This window comes from Montipora foliosa, chromosome 2 (genome assembly GCF_036669935.1).
Source record: "Montipora foliosa isolate CH-2021 chromosome 2, ASM3666993v2, whole genome shotgun sequence".
NCBI classification, from domain to species: domain Eukaryota; kingdom Metazoa; phylum Cnidaria; class Anthozoa; order Scleractinia; family Acroporidae; genus Montipora; species Montipora foliosa.
Window position 1 is genome coordinate 10,370,038 of NC_090870.1, and position 17,584 is coordinate 10,387,621.

The following is a 17,584-nucleotide window of genomic DNA, read 5'->3' on the forward strand; positions in this document are numbered from 1 at the left end:
TACGAAGCTAGTCTGTAGAACTTTCATTCGGCGCCATCGTTTTAAATATCTTGGTAAGTATATATTTGCACCTAAAGATTTGCTACTGGATTGGGCTGGGAGTGCAAGTGTGCTAGTGTAGCTTAGTGGGGTGACTAACCATTTTATAAGGCGCAAAACGAAGCGCTCTACTGAGTACATATGCATGGCAGACAGTGACGTTCATTTTTTACTCCTGTGTAGCTTTATCCAATGTTTTGGTTCAATTCTTTGTGCCATTAATTGAGAGTAACCATTCAGTGATTCATTTATTATTGGATCTTTCAGCTGCTTTCAATACCGTAAAACATACTATTCTGTTATCTAGATTATTAGACCGATTTGGTGTAAATGGTAGGGTCCCCTCCTGAACTTGTAAGTACCGGTACTTATGGCCAAGTCTAGGGAAGTAAGTCGACCACACTTATGTCGACAAGTGGGGTTCCTCAAGGGTCGGTCGTGGGCCCCGTTCTAAAGGGGGTTTATATTTCGATTAATCAATGACATGACATATGATTGTAAAACATAACAAGGATGAAAACGGGAATTTCACTATTCAGTGGTCCACCATTTCTTCAACTTCAACATTATTTTGGAGAGAACTGGAATGAGGAGAGATTGACATTTCTTACGCATAATTTTCCAGTATGTGTGTGTGTGTGTGTACACTGCAAACTAAAGGATTTAGTTTGCAGTACAGGATTCTCAAACTTGTGTTTCAAAAAAGCATACTTAACACGCTGCATTCAGGGGGAAGATATCTAGAATTGATTGAGTCACTTTAAAAGACACCCGAAAAATTCAGGCAGTTTCAATGGGATTTGAACCCATGAACTCTGTGATACTAGTACAATATTGCTCTACCAACTGGGCTATGAAGCCAATCTGTTGGGAACAGGTCAATTTGTTGGGCTTGTGTGTTCCTGTGAAAGAAATGATGATTTAGATTCTTCAATAATAATTATTAGTCTAAATACACAGGTGATATTATACAAAATCGTGTGCTCTCATTGGCTCGCTATCTCGGATTATCAGCCGATAATCACCTCGGTGGACAAAATGGCTGCCAGTAGTCGTTTTGCCACTGTAAGTGAAGATGATTTCGCGTTGAAATGTTTTTTTTTTTCTCTTTTTTGAAAGAATTACCTGTGTATTTATACTAAAACAATTATTCGCCTCAGGCTCAGTGATTATCAGTGAATATTCACCGATAATCACTTCGCCTTCGGTGAATAATTGTTAATTATTTTAAGTTTTAGTGAGTAAATGGTTTTACTGTGTTGTTGATCCACATCTGAGGACTTAGCGCTGACAAGAGTTTTTAATGCAAGCAATGCAATTGGTTGATATTGGATAAAAAAAGAAATTATTTGAATGAAATTATAATCAAGGGTGACAGATTGGACTGCCAGTAAGGCTATGATTTATCTGTTGTGAATGTACACGTTACTATAGGAAAATGATCTTTGTACAAACCAAATAATCTCCTAGGCTTTACTTAAAACTTGAAAATTCCCAGGTTGACTCTATTGAAATATTAAAAAACTCAGGTGTTTCTGGATCCCTGTAGCACAATAGTACCAGCAGTAAAAGGTATTCAGTTGCAAGCCATGCAGTATAGTTTTACTAAGGTTGTGTTTTTGGGAAGGTACAATTTCAAGGTCTTGTAATGGCCTGGTGACTAATATTATGTACATCTGTTTATTGAAGGCTATTGAGGCATATAATCCATGGTAGGGCCCTTATAGTCTTCCTATATAAATATTTCTTATAAGGCATGCCTATTGAAGGCAGCCATTTTATATTGAAAAGAAAAGACCAGTGAAGGGCCTTGCAATGTCCTGGCATTATTTAAGGTGGCTGGAGGCAGTTTCACTCTTCTTAAGAGACCTTCGTATTTAGACAATTTAAGGTAGCTCTGAATTGGCTCCCATAATTTTTTTAAAACTTTGCCGATAGTTCTATCTCAGATTTCTAATTACTATTCTACAAATAAAAAGTGGGGGTCTCAGAGATATAAACAAGTAAAGACAAAATACAGGTGTTATTTAGAAAGTTTTCACATTGTCATGGTAATATATTACATCACAATAGTGGTGGCATTTTGCAAAGCAATAATTATTGTTTTATATGGTACAATAACATTGCTTTTACTTGATACAGTGTTGTAGTATTGTGCAATTCTTCTGATAAGGTTTCTTAAATGTGGTGAAATTGGTTGCAGCCATCTTAAAGTTAGTGCTGACTGAAATATAATATTAATACGCTTTCCCATGGATTATACCATTATTTACTTTTTGATGTACAGATGTCAGCAGACTGTTGATAGCAAGATTTTTTTGGCATAATAAGGCACATTCTTGGCATAACCAACAATGATATGTTTAACAAAATGGAAACGAACAACCTTTTTTCATTTACTTTCCTATCGATAGCTGGTTCGAATTTCTACTTTGAAACGTAATATGCAAGATAATACTTTCAACAGATTTCTAGAATTTGCCTTAATATTTGTCTTATCGGAAAGTTTTTCTGGCTTCCAATTAAAACTTTGTTAGATCGTTCAAAATGTAAACGAAAGTCGTCGTGTTAATCCCACCCCAGTCAATGTGCATTTTTCTGCTCACTCTAAAAGTATCGATATCCGGTGTACAGGGGTCGCCTTTTACATGGTCATTGACGTGTGAAAAACTAAATCATTGTGTGAAGTTTTGTCGGTTCCATTGTTGGCCCAACCGGTGAAAAAATCGCTTCCGCCAATCAGTGCATGGAAAATGATTTATTTATGCCTCGCTGAATTTGATTGGCAACAAGAAAAATCACAGGAAAAAGAGCAGCCTGCCGAGTTTCTCTGTCGCTAAAACTGATCGAAACGAAGTTACACAAATCCTTGCAGTACACGCCAACGAAGATCAAATATTTGATCAGCAAGCAAGCGATGTTTGGAACACTTGTGACGTAGAAATAATGTCGAGATATGGCCGCTTTTGGGGTTACGGCGGTCCTCACAACTTATTCATCGATAGTTGCAGATCTCTCTGTTGGCAGCTCGCTCAAATAGCGTAGGAAAATTTGTTTTTGAAGGGTTTTTTTTTTCGCCGTGATTACTTTCTTCGCTATGAAACCCAGGCACATGAGCATTCGTGGCGTTGTAACAATGTTGGCGGGCCTTATTTTCGGGTTCACGGTGGCTTTGTTCCTAAGACAAAACCTCTTGCCCGTGGAAACCCGGCGTTGTCGGATGAATTTCGTTAGGGACCTTCGACCAAGAACAATCGCTAAAGAGCTGAACTCTCGCAATCTTATCTTTGTTGGAGTAATGACAGCCGAGAAATTTCTCAACACGCGAGCGAAAGGTGTGTTCGAGACGTGGGGCAAGAATGTGCCCGGCAAGTTGGAGTTCTTCTCAAGCGGCACGTCCCAGAGGAAGATGGAACTGCCTGTCGTTAGTTTGCCGGGGGTAGACGATTCTTATCCTCCTCAGAGAAAATCCATGATGATGTTAAAATACATGCATGACAACTACATCGATAATTTCGAGTGGTTTATGCGGTCTGATGACGATGTTTACATTCGGACAGAAAAACTAGCGAGTTTTCTTCATTCCCTGAACAGCTCACAAGATGTTTATCTTGGACAAGCAGGAACCGGAGCAAAAGACGAAAAAGGATTACTCGGTCTAGGTAACGGGGATAACTTCTGTATGGGCGGCCCTGGAGTAATTCTGAGCAGATCCGTACTTAAAAAAGTTGTTCCTCACATTGAATTCTGCTTGAAGAATCTGTTGACATCACACGAGGATGTGGAAGTTGGAAGATGTATAAAGCGTTTTGTGGGAATTCCGTGCACTTGGTCTTTCGAAGTGAGTGAGCTTTTGTATTATTTTTGAATTTTTATCGAATGGTGGTGTGGAGATTATTTATATTTTCTGTGAGTATATTTCATTACTGAAATTGGCTATTATAAGGTCAAGTTACGTTAGATTTGGAATACGGCACGTTTATTGTCTGAAAGTATAGCATACACTGGCAGCAATATACAGCACCAGCCAACCAGCTCCAATCTTCTTAATTTACCTGAAGGGCTTATCCCCACCTGTGATGCAAATTTGCTTAGAATTGGATTTTTAATTAAACCTCTGTTGGGGGCCAATTTCTGGCATTGGCATAACTCAAACGTGATTAAAGGTCGTGAGGACAGTCTCTTTATCTTACATTGGCTGTGTGGAACAAACCTCTAAATATGTGTTAGTTGTGATAAACCATGCATGTTTTGCTCATTTTTTCTGAAGGCAGGGATATCAGTAGCTCTTTCAGATCACTGTTGCTTTACGGTTTTTTTTGCCAACAATACGTTTCGTCAGTGTCCAGTTCACCAACGTCTAAAACTCAATTTGCAAAATGTGTAAATTATTGGAGAGACAACTAGTTAAAATTTAGAATTTTCGATTATCTGTTGCAAGAGAAATGAAGTGTTTTATCTCAAACTTTAATTTGAGAAATACAATAATAATAATAATCATAATCATAATAATAATAATTATTATTATTATTAATTACAATGCACAGTCTGGTAATGTTCAGTGAAGGGTAATGAATGAAGGCATTGTGCCATTCTTTGATGCCATTGTTCAATTAAATTGGCTTAGCATTTTTATTACATAGGTAATTATTTGAAACACATTCATTTTTTTTGTCTGTCACCTCCACAAAACAGCTTTCGGTCATGTTGAAAAAAACTGCTTACTGCTTAGATGATTATCGTGTGATAATCATCTCAAATTCAACCATTCAGCACAGAGAATTTTCAACAATCACCTATGTAGTTATACTGAAGAAAAATACAATAAATTAATAAACTGTTTGAGTGAGACCTTGAACTGCTTTTGAAAATTCGTCTATTTATGGCGTAATATCAGGCGTAGATCAGCGAAAGCTTTAAAAAGCAGCTCAAGGCCTCACTCAAACATCAATCACCTGACTTAAAACTCAGTTGCAAAACTTACTGATACATTTGCATCATAAACAGTCAGCGTTCAGACTTCAGCTTCTTGTTCGATCGTTAATATGCCAAGCACTCGTCGTCACTCGTATGACCTCAAGTTTAAGTTGATAATTGTTGCAGAAGCCGAGGCAGTCAACAACAATCGTTAAGTTGCCCGTGAATACGGCATTTCCGAATCCATGGTGAGAAAACAAGGTTCGAACGATTGTATTGTTGTCGTAGGTATCATTTTACTGAGCATGTGCTGTTAAGCACGTACGCAAATTTCCATTTGTATTTTCTTTTGAAGTCGTTTAGTGTTCTAAAGGTCTCTAAAAGCACTATTCTTTTTAACAGGAATAAAAGGAGTGGGTTAGATGCAATCTTTGCTACACCGCAGACCAAAGCTCTACTCGTCTGTGATTTGTTTGGTGATCTGATGCTTGACGCACCCCAATTTTAGCACTAACTTGCCACCCAAAGACAGGTTTTTCTTGAAAAAACTGTGCGCCTTATAACCGAATAACTACGGTATATAATTTTTACAATTTCCCAATCAAAAGGTGCTATTATAAATTCAAGAAAAGAGTGGATGGGTTAGAGGGGGGTGTCTTTGGTTGGATTGCTATCCCTCTAATGTCACCTGTGAGGAGGCCCCTTAGCATCTCAAAATCTAAGGTGGAGTAGTAAATCTTCCTCCCTTTGCTGATTATTTCCCCAAAAAAGGCTGGATCAGTGATCACCTCAAACCATAATGTTTACTCTTTTTAAACAAACTGAACTCTTGGAGAAGCAGTTTTTCTAGCTGAAAAAAAGTTGACAAAAATTGTCCTCCTGTTCCAATCCATTAATTTGTTTATGGTTGATAACAAATGAGAAATTCATATGCAAATTTGATAGATCTAATATTTCTTAACCGTTTTAATGGCAAAGACTGTTTGTTTTTTTTGGGAGGAGTCCTTTTTTATTTAGATTGCTTAAAAAACAGGTGTTTCTTCTATCTTTTAATTGGAAAATTGCAATGTGTTTGTTCCTGTAGATAAGTGTTCAGTTTGCTTTTAAAATTTAGAGCCGGGTGTTTGGTCTGATGCTATAAATAGTTATTTAGCTTGAAGTAATGTTTGAGTTGGAACTGGCAAGATGTTTTTCCTGACTAAATAAAGTTTTTTTTGTGTATAAAAAGCCATTTAAAATGATGGTCATGGTTCCATTTATATTTTTTTAAAAGTTGAAACAGCTGTTTTCCTTTTGTATCAGTAATTATTTGGCAAGATGTGGCAAGGTGTTTTTGTTTTTTTATTGTTAAAATTGAACTTTACGGGAGGCACTTTACAGCAAATTTTAGGATTTGGGGAAATGCAACAGAAAGAGTTTCCTTTTTAATCTTTTTTTCCATACATCAAATTTTGTCTTTCTGGAAAATGTCAGATGAGGCCGATTTTTATGCAAGCATAAACTCGGTTAGATTTTGAAATTAAAGGATTAAGCTTTCATTAAAATGGAAAGCTTCAGGCAACTTCTTATAGTCAAAACTAACCCCCTGCAAAATATCAAGGAAGCTCGATATCCTCCAACAGATTTGTATATAATTATATATAACAGGACTTCATACTGACCAATTTGGCAGTCAGAGCAAATCCTTTTTTAGTCTATTTTTTAAAAATATTTGTATTGGGTTGGTTTGGAGTCATTTTGACAGTGTATTATATTTATAAAAACTCATTTTTCTTGTATGCTAATATTCACCTCTCACAATTTGAACCATTGTTTTGAGTCCAGAGTCTAAAAACACTTGGCTACGCCTCATGTTTTTAAACGCCAATAGAACAATGCTGCTCGTTTTTTAAACATTACATACAGCTGCTTCTTGATCCAAAAGTCACTGTTCTAGGCTCGTCAAATTTGCTTATATTTATTGACCAATACTGAGGTCCCTTTATTCCTATTCCTTGGTGTTTGATTGGTTGCTAGCGTAGTTAGTACTGTGTAGTCTGTTGCTAGGAAGCGTAAAGATTTTCTTTTAATTGAACTTGGATTGTTGATCAAAAGTTAAAGAAAAATTCATCTGTTTGCAATATTGGAATAATTACACTTACTCGTTGAGTTCAACTGACTTTATCATTGGCACACTACCTTTGAGTTTTCTGTGCAAGTTGACAAACGTCAACTGCATACTGTATTTATTTATTTAGTTTCTACCAAGAATACAATACTTATATACATAAAATTATTAGCATACCTGCCAACTCTCCCGGTTTTCCCGGGAGTCTCCAAGTTTGTCATCAAATCTCCCGGTCTCCCGGTTTGAGCACCAAATCTCCTGGGAAATACCTACCGTGGCCTTTTTCAAAAATCTTTCATTTACTTCATTATTTTCGAGATGTTAAAAAGGAAAATGAAACAAGAAGTGGATTTAATGCTCTTATTTGAGCTGTTCTCGATCAGAAAAAGTAAAACAGAGCAATGAAGTTGATGTATATTTAACGAGTATCGTAATTGGTCAGAAGTCCACCAATGAAATTGCACGATGCATGGTAGAAAGTTAGCATGGTTATGGGTAACCTGCGATCAGGCGTACTTTTCTTTCTACAGGGCGGAAAAGAAACGCCGTTCCTTTTCCGCCCTGTTGAAAGAAAAGTACGCCTGATCGCAGGTTAGGTTATGGGAACAGTAGTAATATGGTAGGTAAATGCTGTTCTAACTGAGACGTCGAGAAAATTCAGAAGGCCTTCGGGTGATTTTCGGAGAGTATTCAGACATTGACAAAAATGATATTCTTACAATGCAAAGATTTCTAGACGTCTCCAGATTTTTGTACTCTGGGGGTTGGCAGGTTTGTATTAGGCAGGTAGACCACTACAGCCTAGCTAATTTCAGTGGATCCCTTGTAATATATAAACAAAAAAAAAACATCAAAAGGAAAAAAGGCAAAAGTTCAAATTGGTAGAAGGGCTCAGCACGACGGATGTCACAGGAGAGTGGTTGCTATGTTGCACATGGGACAGGTTGTTCTCCAGGTTATGGTGTCGTCAACGTCGTACAGATCTAGGGCCTTATTGTAATATTGAAGTATTAAGGTAATTCCTTAGTATTGTATTGCGCATCCCTACTGCGCACGATTTTCGCGTCATTAGCGCGCGCACATGAGCACGTGCGCATACAAACGTAAGAGATTTCGCTCAAACTAAACCCGATAGCGAAATAAATGCTCCTTTTCTCTCAAACGAGCACGGTGACCCCCGATTTTTTTTTCAGGTATTTGCTAAAAACAGTCTAATAAAGAACATATTTGAAGAAGAAAAAAGTTTGATAGTAGAACATGAATTCTTTTTGGAAAACAGTTCCGTACTGGGTGTATTTTACCCAAGGCGAGGACTTCAAGCTAACCACGGAACTGTCCCAAAAAGTGCAATATTCCCACAACCAGGGAATCAAAGTCGGCGTAAATGAAGCATTACTGCTTATGTAAATAAAAGAAGCTTTATTTTCAAAATAAAATTTTGTGTTTTTGAAGTAAGCAAGACTTAATTCTGTATGAAGGTGATTCGAATTTTTAACGCGAAAACAGTAAAAATACCTCATTTTAAGAGCCTGCTGACGCGTAAACAAGCACGGTGACCCCATTTTTTTATTGCATTTTTTAAATGTTCATATCATGAATGCTAATTATGCCAAGTTTCCAAAAAAGTTTGATAGTAGAACAATTTCAAGGGAATTACCTTAAACGCTAAAATGAGGCTAGGGAAATGTGACTCAGCGGGCAGAACATTCCATATGCTTAACGCGCATATGAAAAGTGCGCGTTGATAAGTAACAGTTCTATTTCGCTTAGGAATATAAGTAATAGCATTGCTGCTGGATGACCTGATAAATCTCGATTGTCTAGTTTCAGGCAGAGCTTCACTATCTATGAAAACTAAGTTATTTACAGCTTTATAGAAAAAGGCTATATCAAACATTTGTGCCGATATGTATAGGAAATCGTATGAACGCGAGGGCATTTCGTGATTTATGGTCACTCGTGATGTTTTGAAAGTTCTCAATATTGCACGAGCCGTCTAGGCAAGTGCAATTTGAGAACTTTCAAAACATCACGAGTGACCATAAATCACGAAATGCACGAGCATGTTCATACGATTTTTTATTTATTATATTCTCAACAAATTTACTCAAACGCGCTACTTTGTTCGTGCTCGTATTCTTCCAGTTTTGGGTTAAGTTTTCTTTCAGTCACCCATGTTTGCCAGACATTCAACCAGGTTTGTGTAGCTTTCAACGTGTTTTTGTTTTTCGCATTTTCTTTAAGTTGCTCAACGATGTTTTGGTTTGACAAAGCAAACCGACTGTCAGCCTTTTTTTTTTTCACTTTGTCGTTCAAATTTGGCGTTTCCCCGGTGTTTTCATAGCAACTTCCGTATTGCACTCTATAACCTGGATTGCACTCTATTTATGCATTCGCCATTGGCCAACCAGAAACAAGATATTTTGTTGAGTATATAGCTTGTTGAGGTCGTAGGTTCGAATCCCAACGAGGACTCATATTTTTCAGTTGCCCTTTCGGCCGTTGCCAAGCAACTTGCATTCTGGGAAAATAGGTGATGCGCAGGCGTTATAGCGCTCACTTTCCATCAGTGTATCCTAAGAGCGCGTCATTGTTTTCAGCCATTAAAAAGCTAAAGATAAACTACGCATGCATTGGCGACTGATTTCCCTCGCTTATCGTTAGCCTACAAGCAGGCTCTCTCTCCACTCCCACCTGTCATTGCTTTGTCACATTGCGTCATTAATACACCTTATTCCAAAATGGCCGCTGATTTATGTGGATACAAATTGGCCCTTGTTGCCTCGTTCAAGGTAAAATATTCTTTTGAATATTAAGCTTAAGAACGAGGCATCAAGGGCTAATTTGAATAAAAACAAAAGAATATTTAAATGGAGGCCGTTTTGGAATAAGGTGTATTGTCTTCTCCTGGTGTTATTGGACAAAGTATATCGCTCTTGTCTAGGTATTACAGCACTCCATTCGACACTCGTTGATACAGACGTTTTGAAACTGCAACTTCTTAAGTTGGTGAGGTTTACCTTTTACTTGCCGTCTGGAAACGCTCTGAGCTAACGTTCAGTACTATATTTTTCGTTGTAGATGCAAGCTTTGTTTTATCACAATCAGAGCAAAGCACAAGCCTTTCACGGTAACTTGGATACCAAGTCGGTCCGCAAAGCTATTACTCTCCACCCGGTGAAGCAACCTTCTTACATGTATCGCCTACAGTCGCATTTTATGACAATGCGAATTCAAGATCTTCAACACCAAGCTGTTCTCCTTCAAAGAGTTCTAAAAAATATGGACCGACTTCTAAGCACCAGCACAAGCTATTTATCCACCGAGGAAAAAACCTCTCTACAGGGTTGGAGAGATTTCCATCATCAGCTCAGCTCGAAGTATTCCGAACCTTGGGACATGTTCACAGCGCAAAAGTTCTACTCCGAAGCAACGCTTCAGCCTCCGGAAACCGGCATGCGGGACCCGTGGAAAGACGGTTTGAACCACGTGTTGGGGCAGACGATGGGATTGATAAACGAAGAGGCAAAGCGAGTGCTTCATCGCAGCTTGGAATTCAAGAAACTCAATCATGGCTACATAAGAGTACACCCGTTATACGGCGCTCAGTACGTCATGGATATGCTCATGAAGTATCACCGGCATATCGGACACAACCGAAGGCGCATGACCGTGCACGTGCGTCACCATGCCTTTTTACAACTGCCCTTCGGGAACATGGTCTATCGAGCCGAGACCCATGCAAAAGAGGCCCCCACGGTTCATTTTATCCTTCCTCTAACGGGCCGCATTGAGACGTTTCGCCGTTTCATGAGGAATTTCGAAGACGTTTGCCTTAAACGGCGAGAGAATGCCAAGCTTCTGGTAGTGTATTTTCCTTCCGTATCGCCTCCACGTGAACATAAAAAAGTCATGAAGGACTATCAAAATAGGTATCCCGAAGCAGACCTTCTTTGGCTTGAAGCTATCGGGGATTTTTCCCGCGGGTTGGCGCTTTCTCTGGGAGCAAACCAGTTTGACAGGAAAGCACTGCTTTTCTTTTGCGACGTAGATTTGGTATTCAACTCGGGATTTCTTCATCGCGCCCGAATGAATACGGCCCTAGGACAGCAGGTGTATTACCCGATGGTATTTAGTCAGTTTGATGCGAAAATAACATACCCCAATCGTACATCACCTCGCAACTACTTCACTATAGACATGGACGCGGGTTTCTGGCGAGCCTATGCGTTCGGCATCGTCTCCGCTTATAATCACGATCTTCGCGCGGTTGGGGGCTTTGACACCACAATTCAAGGCTGGGGTCTCGAGGACGTTGACTTGTATGAAAAGTTTGTAAAACACGAAGAGATCAGCGTGTTCCGCGCTGCTGATCCAGGCCTTGTACACGTCTATCACCCTGTCATCTGTGATCCAAAACTTGTTGATCGGCAATATGCTATGTGTCAGGGCTCTAAGGCCTCTGGGTATGGCTCTCAGAAGTCCTTAGTTAGAGATATGTTATCTAAAGGATATTTAAAAAGTTCTTGATCAAATTCATTTTAAAATAGATTCTTATGGGCTGGAGCAAAATAGACTACTAGTACTTTTCACTGAGAAAAGACTTTAAAGGGTCTTTTCATTCTCAAAACACATTCTTCTTTTCTCTTAGCCAGCGAACGCAGACGTATTTTCCGCAGGCTACTTTTCTCTCCATGTCTTATATTTTAATTTCGTACACATATCTCCAACGGACATCTCTTGAAACATTGAAATCGTGGTTATGTGATTACATAGACATAGCCCTTTATTGTAACTGAGATTTTATCGATGACCTGAAAGACCTCGGAGAGTTATTTATGTCATTTCTAAAGAAAACTAAAGTTATTTTACCTTGGGGCTTGTTCACATATACGACGCAAGTATAAACACTAGAAACATTCTCTGAAACAACAAAGTGTTCTATTTTTGTTTCAAGAAGTACTGATATTGCTTATGCGTGCGTCGTAGGTTTAAAAAAAAACTATTGAAGTATATTGAAGATGGTTCTGCTTTGATGTGGATATTTTCAGACTGGGATAGAGGTTGTTCTTACAGTGCAGCAATTTCTTGTGCTCCTTCGATCTTTCAGCGATTGCACTCCTCAGTAATCGCCATCGCGAAAGACCGAAGGAGCACAAGAAATTTCTGCACTGTAAGAACAACCTGTCAACTCAAATCAAAGGATTATTGACCTTTATGGACTATTACAAGATTGGGATAGATATTTAAACCGTACTAGGCCATTTTACAGTTGTTAACTTGTATGCTCTGTGACCAAGCCTGTGCATGGCTTCGAGGCTCCCGGTGACTCCTTGTTGATATAGACCTCACTGCTTTTCTCATGTGAATTGTGTTGTTGTAAATCTAATTAATTTTACATTAACATTAGAAAAGCACAAAGGTTTGTATCAAAGCAGGGTCACCCGCAACCTCGCTTCCATTCTTAGGCCAGGTAACTTAGCTACAACTGTAAAATGGTCTAAAATTTTTATTATCTGTGCTTTGATTATGTGCAGCGAACTTCAGCTTTTTTTTCTGACAAAATACTGGGTTTGGAGGGTGCTTTGGTGCTTTGAAAGTTCAGTAATTGTTACGTTAGCTAGTGACGTGAGAAAATTAAGACACTTAGAGGAAGCTTAAGTTGTCCGTAAACGCGGAAGCCAGTGTCCCAGTCATAATTGCCTCCGAAGCTCACCTATCCAAAAGGCTAGGACTGGGCGACTTCCTCTCTGTACTTGTAATCTTTGATTGTCACAGAGCTATAGCTCATGGAAAAAGGACGGGGTGGGAGAGTGTTATTGTAAATCATTTTTCCATGTGACCATAAGAAGGGGTTTTTTCAGTATGCATTCGAAAGGCTTTACATGATGTCACGGCGGCAATTTTGTTGGTGCTCTAAACTTTTCCTTCCTGCAGACCGAGGTCCTGTCGTATGAACTCCAAAGTTCATCTGTCCTATGGGCACGACTGGTAACTGGGCGTCTTCCCGCTCTCTATACTTGTAATCTTTTAACTGTGTCAGAGCAAGAGCTCTTGGATAAAGAAGGGGCGGGCGAGTTTTATTGTAAAGGGTTTTTTTGGTGACTATAAGAAGGGGTTTTTACGCATTCGAAAGGTTTTAGATGGTCACACGGCGGCCATTTTGTTTCGTGCTCCAAACTGTTCGTTTGGGGTCGGGCTCTATTAAATTATATTTTTATGAACACGTTTTTGTTTTGGTTGAGAAGTGTGACCGTTGAGCTTCTGAATAAAAGCAACATCCAAACGACGGATTTCCTTACTGAAACTTTAGGGTAATCCTAACACGTCACCGTTATCCAAGATGGCCGCGCCCAGGAAATTTGAGAGTGAAAATCAGCAGGAACAAGTCACAGGTCATTGTTTTACCAATACAGAAAGAATTCTAAACATTCATTAAAGCTAACCTTAGGCTTAAATAAAAGTTCTTGGGCCTAATGTTAGCATTGGTAAACGGTTAGGGTTATTTTTGTTGGTAAAACAATGACCTGTGTTTTGTACCTGCCCATTGAAAAAAACCGATTGTAAACTTCAGTTTTCCTGATACAAAGAGTTTTGTTTGAAAAACATTTCGAACAAATTTGTTGGCAAGCATTATGTGCCCCGGTTTGAGGTTATCCTATTGAAAGAGTAGAGGTTCCTTTAATAGCTTGTGCTCATGTTTACAAATTCACAAATTTCTTTCTTATTCTAGAGTTTATTCTTTTAGTAGAATCATTAGTATCCGCGGAGATGCAGGTGAAATCGGGACTTCGTCTTTTACGTATTCCTACCTTAGGGTATCTTACGATGGAGCAGAAAGGTCTTATTTACGCGTTTATTGCAAGGAGGCTCAATGTCATAAGTACCTTAGTGTGTTTGAGGGGCCTATGGCATAGAGCAACCAGCACTTCCGTGAGTTAAGGTGTGCAGGTCGTGTGCTTTCTGAAGTCTTCTGAAAGATTACGGAATTTGAGCAATTCAGTTTCCAGCCCTCCTGATGGAAAAGGGTCTTGGCCCAAGTAGCTGGCGATATTTTGGTTATACTTTGGTCAGACAAGAGATCCAGGGATAAAATTCTGTGGCTATGAGAGATCCTTGTATAATTAGCCGAGGAAATTTTTCAGCCCTAAACAATAGAAGGGAGTCGAAATGATGCAACTCAGACGCGGAATTTTGAAACTAAAAAATATAAAAGTCTATTTACAAGCCTAGTGGCCCATTAGAGCCGGGGCTTATCCCGGTTTGTGTAGCATGAAGCGACTAGGATTATTTCTACTCCTCCCTGGATGGGATGCTAGTCCAACGCAGGGTTACCCCCAGCAATAAATTTGCCGGTACCTATTTACACACCTGGGTGGAGAGAGACCTTGAGAGTAAAGTGAGACCGTGAGAGTATCATACGAACCCTTATTATGGCAAGCCCATGCAATTTTCTGTTCTGAGCATGCGCAGTTGAAAAAAATTTGACCCCCATGTCAAAGGTGGCAGAACATAAACTAACGATGAAATAATATATGAAATGGATCATATATGAACTGCGGGTATGAAATCAAGTAAAGCTATGATCCTCGCAGTCATGAACGCAATTTTTTTGCAATTACGTAAAGAAGCCTGAAAAGTTCAGGACTTCAACGGGGTTTGAACCCGTGACCTCGCGATACCGGTGCGACGCTCTAACCAACTGAGCTATGAAGCCACTGACGTTGGGAGCTGGTCATTTGTGGGTTCTAATGTTCCCGTGAGGAATGAGTCAACGATGAAGTGATACATGAAATGCATCATATATGAACCGCGGATATGAAATCAAGTAAAGCTATGATCGGGAACATTAGAACCCACAAATGACCAGCTCCCAACATCAGTGGCTTCATAGCTCAGTTGGTTAGAGCGTCGCACCGGTACGTCGCTAATACGTACGGCCCTCATACGGGGATTTCCCAATAGTTTTAAAATGCAAACGCGCGCGCGGGGCCGTACGGGCCATATATGATAATTAGATATAATTAGTATCTGTTTAATTTTAATTGTTTCAAAATGCGTTGTACAGTTAAATAATCTCTTACTCTTAAATGTCGAATGTGTTTAAATAAAATAGAAAAAACAATTTGTATGAACTACCGTAGACATTTGGGAACTTAAGCAACGATAGCCTACGTGGGGGAGCCGGGTACGGCTACACGTAGGCTAAAGCAACGGCGACGGCAACGAGAACGTCACAAATTTGCATATTTAGTAGGCAAAACAATAGCTTTGCACGCCCTGCACGTGCGTTGTTCACGTTTGTCCATTTCTTTGCCGTCGTCTGCAAAACAACAACGTGAAATAGCCAAATTTGAGGTTTTACGAAGAACGTTAGCACTTTAGGATAAATTTTCATTTTCTCCCCCTAGTGTTATTTTTGAGGAACTATCACGCCCTTGTCATATTAAAAGGGTTGAAACAGTCAAGAAGTGATTACAATAACGCGAATTTATATTGTGAGATGATGTTCTCGTTGCCGTCGCCGACGTCGTTGCTAAAGTTCAGTACTTATCGTGCTAAACTGTTGCCTTCCCTTTACCAATAGCTAGGCAATAGGCCTTATTCACGATAGCCGCCATGTTGGTTTTCAAGTTGTCATGCAAATTAGCCATGTGTTATGCTGGGGGGCAAACATTGGAAAAAAGGCAAATTGCGGAAAATCGGCTAGTCGAAATATTGAAATAACATTGCTAAATGTCCATTTTAGTATTTAGAATTACGTACCTTTTATAATAATTTTATATCTTTTGATTGCCTTTGATATTTGACTTTCTACTTCGTTATCTGCTAATTTTTCACTAAAAAACGGCGAAGTAACTTGTGTAATCATTCTACTTTATTACTTAGGTGATAGACATTCAATGAACGTGAAACAAATCGTCTGTGTGGCTAAGATGTTCGTTATAACCTCTCGAATTTGTGTTGTTTGCCCCCTCAAAAGTGTGTAGCTAATTTGCATGATAATAGCAAATCCAACATGGCGGCCATCGTGAATAAGGTGTATTAAGACCAATAATTAGTTCAAATGTAACATGCATCGCACACTTATTTACGTCTTTACAAAACAAGTTACCAATAGCTAGTGTTCAACTGTGCAAGTACTGTGAAGTGCAGATTTGAAGTTTAGGGGAAAAGTTTTCATTTTTTTTTTAACAAAGAAAAAAGGCAAATAATTACTGGGTTGCCTTATAAGGCAAACCCAGTCAAGGTCTTCGTTTAGTTTGTTTGTTTTCTTTTTTTTTTTTTTTTCCGTGTCGGTAAAAGTCTTGCCTGTCACTCCCCTGGTAAGTAGTGTCTTTGTGTATAGAGCCTTCTGCGCGTATTTTCTTAGGATCGAGAGGGTAGTGGAACTGCGTGGATTGCTCTTGTGGACACAGTAGAATCATTAACTTAGCCTGCAATGGCGTCGAAAGTCATGTAACGCGAATGGCGTTTTAGTGGATCCTTAAACAAAATATACCCTTATGGAGCTCAATAATGGAAAGTCAGTTGGATAAACTAGGCATGAATCTCAAAAGCGACGAGTACTGAACTTCGACAACAATCTATCGCCCGTCGAGACGAAATCAAAGTGAGCAGTATTTGCCTGAAGTACATGGTAATTTGACACAATTGAGTTTCTTGTCTTCACGCACGCAATCAAATAGGAAGAGGTTTTCGCCTCTAAGAGCAAATATGTTGTTTGTTTCAATAAAATTTTCGCTGGAAAAGGATTCTGTGGTATTTTCTGCCTTTGTGAATTATAATATCATGTTGTGTATTGAATTTTCGAGCTTAAGGTTCAAATGTGATATGGGAGAAGTTTTTTAGTATTGCTCTGTAAGCAGGAAGGGTTCACAGGCCTGTTGGAAGCGTGCTTGAGTTTCAACAAAATGAGCCCCAAAATCAGTGAAAACTTGTGACGCAGATGAATAATAAAGTAGCTGCTATTTCCAAAATGATGGAATTACCTGGTGATAAATAACGTCGTACACGTCTTGGAGAGTAAATTTTGACTTTGCATAAACAAGAGTTGGGCGATTGTGATCTTTGTTTTGACTTCGCTCATTTCATTGTCAAACTTTATCACACTTGACAGAAAAAGAAACTTACAAAAACCCGGTATCTTGGGCATATGAATTACGGGGTGGTGACTTCTTTGCCTAAAAGCAACTCACTTAACGAAACTGTCCTTTTTCAAACAACAACAAGGATTCAATCAGCTTCAATTCTTACAGAGTTCGATAAAACATGCGGTGGGGCAACCAAAGCGATGGGAGCTGTGTTGGGGTTTCAGTGTGAAAGTACAAACGGCTACTAACACTCTTATAACTCTTTTTTCATTATTATTTTATTAACCCACAGTCTGCAGTCTGCATTTTACCCTCAGTCTGCATTTTATCCCTGGTCTGCAGTCTGCGTTTTACACTCACCGGTTATTTGAGTGGTTTTTGGCAACAGAGGTTAATTATTCGTAATGCGATCGCTTCCGTTGCCGTT

At 39.1% G+C, this 17,584-nt stretch overlaps 1 protein-coding gene across 1 annotated transcript; it reads left to right on the top strand.

The window, feature by feature from the left end:
* The first annotated feature begins 2,708 nt into the window (after positions 1 to 2,708).
* Positions 2,709 to 13,343, top strand: LOC137992375 (chondroitin sulfate synthase 1-like). Its single transcript, XM_068837696.1, has 2 exons — positions 2,709 to 3,880; positions 10,145 to 13,343. The coding sequence occupies exons 1-2, from the start codon at positions 3,137 to 3,139 to the stop codon at positions 11,591 to 11,593; spliced, it is 2,193 nt and encodes a 730-aa protein (XP_068693797.1). The 5' UTR covers positions 2,709 to 3,136; the 3' UTR covers positions 11,594 to 13,343.
* Positions 13,344 to 17,584: the final 4,241 nt, after the last annotated feature.